General features: G+C 44.1%; 1 protein-coding gene across 1 annotated transcript in view; it reads right to left on the reverse strand.

Moving 5' to 3' along the window:
• The window catches only part of LOC125037671 (ankyrin repeat domain-containing protein 50-like), a 47,071-nt gene that overhangs the window by 15,045 nt on the left and 24,526 nt on the right, over positions 1-7,500 (reverse strand). Inside the window, 6 exon segments of the mRNA XM_047630867.1 lie at positions 841-1,021; positions 1,438-1,591; positions 1,678-1,734; positions 2,591-2,645; positions 4,307-4,484; positions 4,755-4,897. Of these exon segments, the coding sequence (XP_047486823.1) occupies positions 841-1,021; positions 1,438-1,591; positions 1,678-1,734; positions 2,591-2,645; positions 4,307-4,484; positions 4,755-4,897 (768 nt within the window).

Consider the following 7,500-nt stretch of genomic DNA (forward strand, 5'->3'; position numbering starts at 1 on the left):
GAAGGGAGGGAGGGAGGAGGGAGGGCGGGAGGGTAGGGGAGGGGAGAGAGCGAGGCGGGGGAGGGAGGGAGGGAGGGAGGGAGGGAGGGAGGGAGAGGAGGAGGCGAGGAGAGGGAGAGGGAAGAGGAGAGAGAGAGAGAGAGCGGAAGGGAGGGAGGGATGGGGAGGGAGGGAGGGGGAGGGGAGAAGAGAGTAGGGGTGAGGGAGGGAGGGAGGGAGAGAGAGAGAGAGAGGAAGGGAGGGAGGGGAGGTAGGGAGGGGAGGGAAGAGGCGAGGGGGAGGGAGGGAGGGAGGGAGGAGGGCGGAGGGAGAGGGAGAGAGAGAGAGAGAGAGATGGAGATGGGAGATGCTGAGATGTCTGATTGATGATAATGAGAGAGACTGATGAGACTGGATTTCGAGATGAGAGAGAGGGACCGTGAGAGTGAGAGGGGGGGAGGGAGGGAGTTGGGAGGGGTTTGATTCTGGGAGGCGAGCGACGGAGGGGAGGGTTGGGGGTTGGCCAGAGTGAGGATGGGTAGAGCAGTAGAGTGATGATGGAGGGTTGGTGTGAGGTTCTCTCCGATGTGGTGTGGTGGGTTTGTGGGGGGGAGGGTATGGAATGGCGAGGAAGATCTGGGGAGGTGTTGGAGGGGGGGGGATAGGAGGGACGTGGGGACGGCGGATGGGAAGGAGAATGTTGGGTGGAGGAGGCGGAATGAATTGTAGGTTCGGAGAGGGTATCTGATGATGAGAAGAGGGAGTCATCGACGGGATGGAGGGTCTGGAGGAGAGTTTTGATGTGGGTGTTGGTAGAGGGGACGAGGGAGTGGGAGTGGGTGAGGGAACCTCTGTGTGTACCTGAGAGGGGTACGTAGGTGTCGAGAGGGGATGAAGCTGGGGTCTGACGGTGAGGGATGCCTGGTGCTCGAGACGGGAGTGGGAGTTGATCGTTGGTGGTTGGTGGTGAGGTGAGCTTTATAGAGGGTGTGGGAGTGGATTGAGTAGAGCTGATGGTGAGGGCGATCCGGGGCGGGAGGGACTGAGGGTCGGACCCGTGGTGTTGGAGGAGGTGTAGGGGAGGAGGTGCGAGGGGGCAGGGGGGAAAAAGAGATGGGAGAGGGAGAGGGAGGAGGGGAGAGAGAGTGAGAGGAGAGAATACGAGAGTGAGGAGAGAGAGACCGCGAGAGGAGAGGAGAGAGGAGGAGCAGAGAGGGGGAGGCGAGGGCGGGAGGGAGGGACGGGAGGAGGGAGAGAGGAGAGAGGGAGGGGAGAGGGTGTAGAGGGAGGAGGGAGAGGGAATGAGGAGGCGGGACGAGGGAGAGGGGAAGAGAGAGCGAGAGTGAGTCAGTGAGAATGGGAAACTCTATCAATCAACCATATAAAACCTTGATGCAGTACTGCATCCTAGGATCTCCCAAGTGCCTCTTTCTCCTCCCCTGAGCTGGTGTTGACTACGTAAGGCAGGCGGTTGCTGGAACTCTTGCTATACAAGTCAAGGGCTATGCTTAGTTCAAAAGCACAAATATGAAGGGGGTAAACCTTAGGGGCCAGCGCGGCGCATGACTTCTCGATCAACAATTCAGTTGTACTGCTCTCCCAGTCATGGAAACTTGTTGGTTTGGGGAGTAGTAGCAGAACCAAGGGTACAAGCTCTCTGAAGCCAATCCAGACAGACTAGCCATGCATGGTCCCAACCCACTGCTGGCACTGCTGTTCCCGCCGACTCCTGACTTATCCATTTTCAGAAGGTTCCTGAAATCATATCAAGCCTAAAATTCCTAACCAACATAGAAAAATTCAATAGAGAGATATTCTCAACCTAGCCACTTTACACCCCCCACCCTCACCTCCCTACGCCCTAGCTCCATATATAACTACCTCTGATCTATCGCGGCGAGCGATAGTCTCTATACGGTAGTCTATGCAGATATATAATTCATCTTCTACTCTCTCTCTATGATCTCTCTCTATTACTATATCGTAGATAGATATATGATTCCAATCCTATTCCCACCATCTTACATATTCCCCACACCCCCCAATGTCCCCTACTATTTGAACATATACAAACAATTATACCAAAACATCATCCTCGTTCCAACATAATACATCAAAACAAATATTTCCCCACAACAACCGATCCCAACTAGTAAAAAAACCCCCCTCTACAATAAAACAACTTCCCCCCTATCCACTTCCAATCTTAATATACAACTACCCTACACTATTACACACCATCATCTTCCCTACTCCCACAATAAATAGTCGTAACAATACACATATCACACTTACAAAATATTCCAACTCTATACCCCAAGTAAACCTTTTAAAACAATAACCCCCCAAAAATCCCGTAACCATCTAATCTTACTACAAAAATAATCCCATCCCAAACCGCATCACCCACCACACACCCCAACCACAATCACCATCCCCTACAACCAAACCCCATCCACTCCCACCTACCCACAACTAATACCCTAATCCCAAAAATTTTTATATTTTATTTTTAACAACTTTTTATCTATATACGTATAATTTTCCTACTTCCTATACCACAATTTTCCCCTTTTCCACACTCCCCTACAACCCCACCATTAAAATACACCATACGATTTTTAGCTGGAAGGAAGTCCGCCTCGACATGCTTGTACAACTACTGCCTGAGGTTGGGGAATTGGACGAATTTTATTGAACTTATGAGTAACTTTTTCCCTTAAATATATGCTACTAAAGGGTACCAGAAAGGCATGTACATACATGCCATGTCCACTCTGATTTCAGTCTTATCAATCTTCTATACACATAGATGGCTCTTTAAATGCTTAATCAAAAAGGACTCAGTTACAAGTCCTACATGACTTTAGTTATTTACCCTTTTACATGATTTTCAGCAACCTTTTTACTCCATTTCTATGGTTCTGTGTACTTAAAGTACTGAATAATGAAAACAATACTGATAATAACAATAATAATATCATCAATAGTAGTGGGGGAGGGGGAGAATCTAAACAAAATTGTCATTGAAAAGGGACATTGGGGAAAGGGCAGTCATTCCCCTTTATAAATTTTCCCTTTGGGGCTAAACTTTTGGTTTGGGCCTTTGTGAAAAAAAAATCCAAAAAAAAACTACAAGTGGACAAATTGGGAAAGGCAGCTTTCCTGAAAAAACCCGAAAATTTCCTTGAACCTTTAAATTCCCCGGGTGAAAGTGACCATTATGTCACAGAATAATTTGTCTTGAGAGGCAAGTGGCATGAGCATGTTGTCATGATATAATCTAGCTTGAGAGCTGGGGTGACGATAACTTGCCGTCATGAGAATTTCAGCTGAAGGCCAGGGTGACAGGAAAGACTTGCCATGAGTGCACAAAGCTCTTGAAAGGTGACTAGACTCAATGGGTATTTAGGAAAGAGCTGGCTCCAGGATGCGGTTTCCATGCTCACGAACCTATACCTACCTGCCCTGACCAGTGGTGCAGGTTGTATTACAGAAATTTGAATGTTATGAAAAAAGTAAACAAACACACAAAAACAGTTTTAGTTTTTGTTAATATTATTGTAACAAGTTACAGTTATTATTATAGACTACCTAAAGAGATGATATGGAGCCTATGCAAGCAAGTCTCCTACCATCTTGGCAAAGCAAAAAAGCTAAAAAAAAAAATTAAGCAGAAAAAGAGAAAATAACATTGCAAAGGGGAGGCATGGAGTCTTGTCACCTGGCCTCCAAGCCACACACTTATCGGAGTGGCCACTCAATTAAGTCTAATGCCCATATTTTGGCCCATGTGATGGCAGCAAAGCATCTGGATCCAATTGGTTAATTGTGTTCAGAAATCATTCAATAATCATCATTCAAGCAGATCTGATGAGAACTTATATTATAAGACAAGACAAACCCTTTTCATACGTTTTGCATAAAGTTCCAAGAAAAGCAATAGAAGCAACAGTACAGCACAGCACAACTGACTCTTCCCAGTTTCCCAAAATAAAGCAAAACAAAAAGACAAATATACGCAAGTAATAAATAAAAACAAAGTGCCTATCTGCCCAGATAACAACAAATATATAAATGTGAAAAAAAAATAAAGAAAACATAAAAAGTAAAAAAAAAAAAAAAAAAAAAAAAAAAAAAAAAAATTAAAACAAGCAAACAAAAATACAAGTACACCAACAGAAATAAACATACACAAACAAAATGAAGCTGTAGAAGAAGAAAGCAGGAAAGAAGCGAAAGCAAAAGAAAGTTGACAGCCAGAGAACCAACTTTAGCGCAAGCCATTCACTCTGCCTCTGGCCTCTCCCTCTCCCTGGATACCCACCTTTCTGTTGTGGTGTGAGCTCGTCCCCTGAAGATGTTCCCAGGTCCTGGAGCTGGCCGCGTGCTGCTGCCTCGATCAGCGCCACAATGCCTGGGGAACGGCACACGTCACGGGGGGTCTTGCCACGACGGTTCACCACATTTACTCCAGCCCCGCACCTTAACAGTAAGCGCACCAGCTGCAAGGTAAACAGTGAGAGTAATAACTTTGCAACTATATAAAATGTAAACCTATTATCAAATAAAATAATGATGAGACACACACACATAAAAAAAGAGAAGATGAGGGAAAATATATTCATGGTCACATTTTGAATTGACTATAATAAAAAGGAAGTTGAAGAGATTATTTTTCCCCCTACAAAGAACAATGCCTAGGGAAAAATAATCAGATTTTATAAGAAAAAGGAAAAGAAAGAAAAGAGGAAAAAGATATGACTAAGACTTGCCTTAAAGTGATTGTTGACGCATGCATCGTGTAGTGGAGTGTCGTTGTCAAGTCCTTTGGCATCTACGTCTGCCCCCGCTTCAATCAACAACTTTGACACTCCGTAGAAGCCTCGATTGCAAGCCTCATGTAATGCACTCCAACCTGAGTGGGAAAATAAACTGATTTATAGAGAATGCTCAAAGATCTTCAAGGAAAAATAGATAGAAATAGAAATAGTAATTAAACAAACAAACACATGTGCATGCATGCGTAACATTCATATATTAGCCTCATTTGGTATTTTCGTATTACTATTGTCTTTTACTACATACATGCCATTAGCCATTACACAAGAGTATAATTCACAGCAGCACAGCTTCACAAGGCCCTAGATGGGCTTTCCATTTATTTCCGTAAAGCATTATTCTAAGTATAGAACTCATCTTTCATGAAAGCCATGGAGAAATACCAAACAATTGCAAAAACAAAAATTCTCCATGCTTAACTGCTTAGCTTTCAGAAACCTTCCAATCTTTACTGTTCTGTAAATACAACTTTACAAAAAGCATTCCGTTTTGTCTATCCTTACCTCTATCTCCATATTAATATAAGAGGGTTAAGAGGGAGGAAAGGGGAAGAAATTGAGATAAATAAATAAATAATTAAAATAACAATAATTATCTAGACTAGGACCACATCAACCAATAATAAGCCACCACTTTTCATGCTCTGATAACAGCTTGGATAATTACCATAAAAAGTAAAAATAATCAAGACAGATTTCAGTTAATAAAGAAAATATTCTAAAATATATAATCTATTTTATCACACCCTCTCACACACATACTTTCATTCTTAACAAAATGATATCAATCATCAATCCATTTAATGTTTGTATTAGAGTGAATTAGTGCACTATATTAAAACTGATAATAGTCTGCAAACACATTACAGACAAATATAATCTACAAAAGAAATCTATCCAAGTCATAATATGCTTGAGCAAAATTAAAAAGAAAAGTATCAAATCCTTGAACATGTATCTCAAAATCAAAGAGAAGAGTGTAACTGAATAAGCATTGTCCATGCCGACCTTTCTGAACACGAGGGAAATTGTCCACCTTCTAAGAACCACTGGAAGAGATATCTCCCTCTCCTAAACACCATGTTAAGCAAAATGTTCAGGCACCAAAAATATGCTGGAGAGAAGCAAGAGAGGTTTTGTCATACACCCAGTGGAGTCAATTATTGAATCAACCCCTTGGTGACGGGTGAAAAAAAAAAAAAAAAAACTACACTGGCGATCAATGGCAACGTGCCGACTTTGAGCGCGGGAATTCGGTACATCAAGCCGAATCACCGGTGCTTTGGCACGCTGCCGCACGCCACATTTCAAGTGTTTGTTTTGACGTCTATAGACGTGACCCGTCGTTAAGGGGTTAATGAAATCCAGGATAACAAAGGATGCCAGTTACATATTTTTAACAGCTAAAATAAATACATGGTTAATGTTACTGAGAGCAATGAACAAGGGTATAAGGAAATGAACAATGCCATCTTGCAGAGCATAGAGTGAAATTATGTAAATATGTGCTGCATGCCTCCACTCAGAGACAAAGTCCACAACACCATCACACAGCCAGAGATCTTAATGTCGCTTTTCTATAATTAGGCACATAGTGCTGATAAACGGGGTATACAGGGGCTTGCCCCCTGTCTAGGAAATAAATAGAAGGTAAGAAAGGTTCAGTTAGGTTAGGAATTTTGGGTTTGCATGATAGCCTGGTTTAGGCCCTTCATCTCTGGAGGGTGCGTCACTCTCAGTAACAACTAACGAATAAGTAAATGCTTGCTGATAATCAAACATTTCACACTGGTTCAAAATCACAAAATTATCACTGTTGTAACTCACAAAGAAATCTCAGTAAGTTGGCTTTAAAAGTTAACCAAACACGACCAAAAACAGGATACAATCAAAAGCCTAAAAGCCAATTACCGAAAAACAAGAGAAAGCGAACATCACAATGCAACAAAGCAGCAAGCAGCCCAAGCCCAGGACTCCACCTCGGTGACTCTTTCTCAAGACAGGCCGCGAGTCTTCACAGAAAATCGTGCCCCAATTCTGCTTTGTAGAGCCTTATCACTTTTTAAGAATCGACATGCAGAGCCCCACGCCAGCTGAAAAGAAGAACAGCAGCACAAACCCAAAATCCACGCCACATAGGCCTACGCCAAGACACCTCCTCCCCTCCCACCCCCCTACCCCTCGCTCCTCCTCCTCCTTCATTCCTCCCTTATTATCCATCATTTCCTACTTCTCCTCCAGTTCCCCGATTCCGGCCAATGGCCCCTCACTGCCGCCTCGCTCTCGTGGGTCTCCGGAGGCTGGAAAGAGGTGGAAAACGCCCCGAAAGCGCACGCCGACCAGAACTTACGTGGAAGAAAAACAACATCGAAAACAACGCACCGTTCAGGAGTCTCGCTGCGTCCGAGTTCGATTACGACCTCCAAACGGAGCTAAATTATCCGCTTTCCCTTCGTGAGACCATCACCATATTGCAAAAATCGCTTTAAGTCTTTCTAGAAACATTCAAATTCTATTCAACCGTTAAAACTCACAAACGAATGCGACTTTTCGTTCGGCTGCGAACGCGCTCGGAAATTTCCCGTTTTCTCTCCACCTCCTCGAAATCCCGTTTTCTTTTCCGCGTGACCTTGAGGGTGCGGCTTCGGGGGGGGGGGGGGGGGGGAGCCACTCCTCTACT

The sequence above is a fragment of the Penaeus chinensis genome, chromosome 23, assembly GCF_019202785.1.
Source record: "Penaeus chinensis breed Huanghai No. 1 chromosome 23, ASM1920278v2, whole genome shotgun sequence".
NCBI classification, from domain to species: domain Eukaryota; kingdom Metazoa; phylum Arthropoda; class Malacostraca; order Decapoda; family Penaeidae; genus Penaeus; species Penaeus chinensis.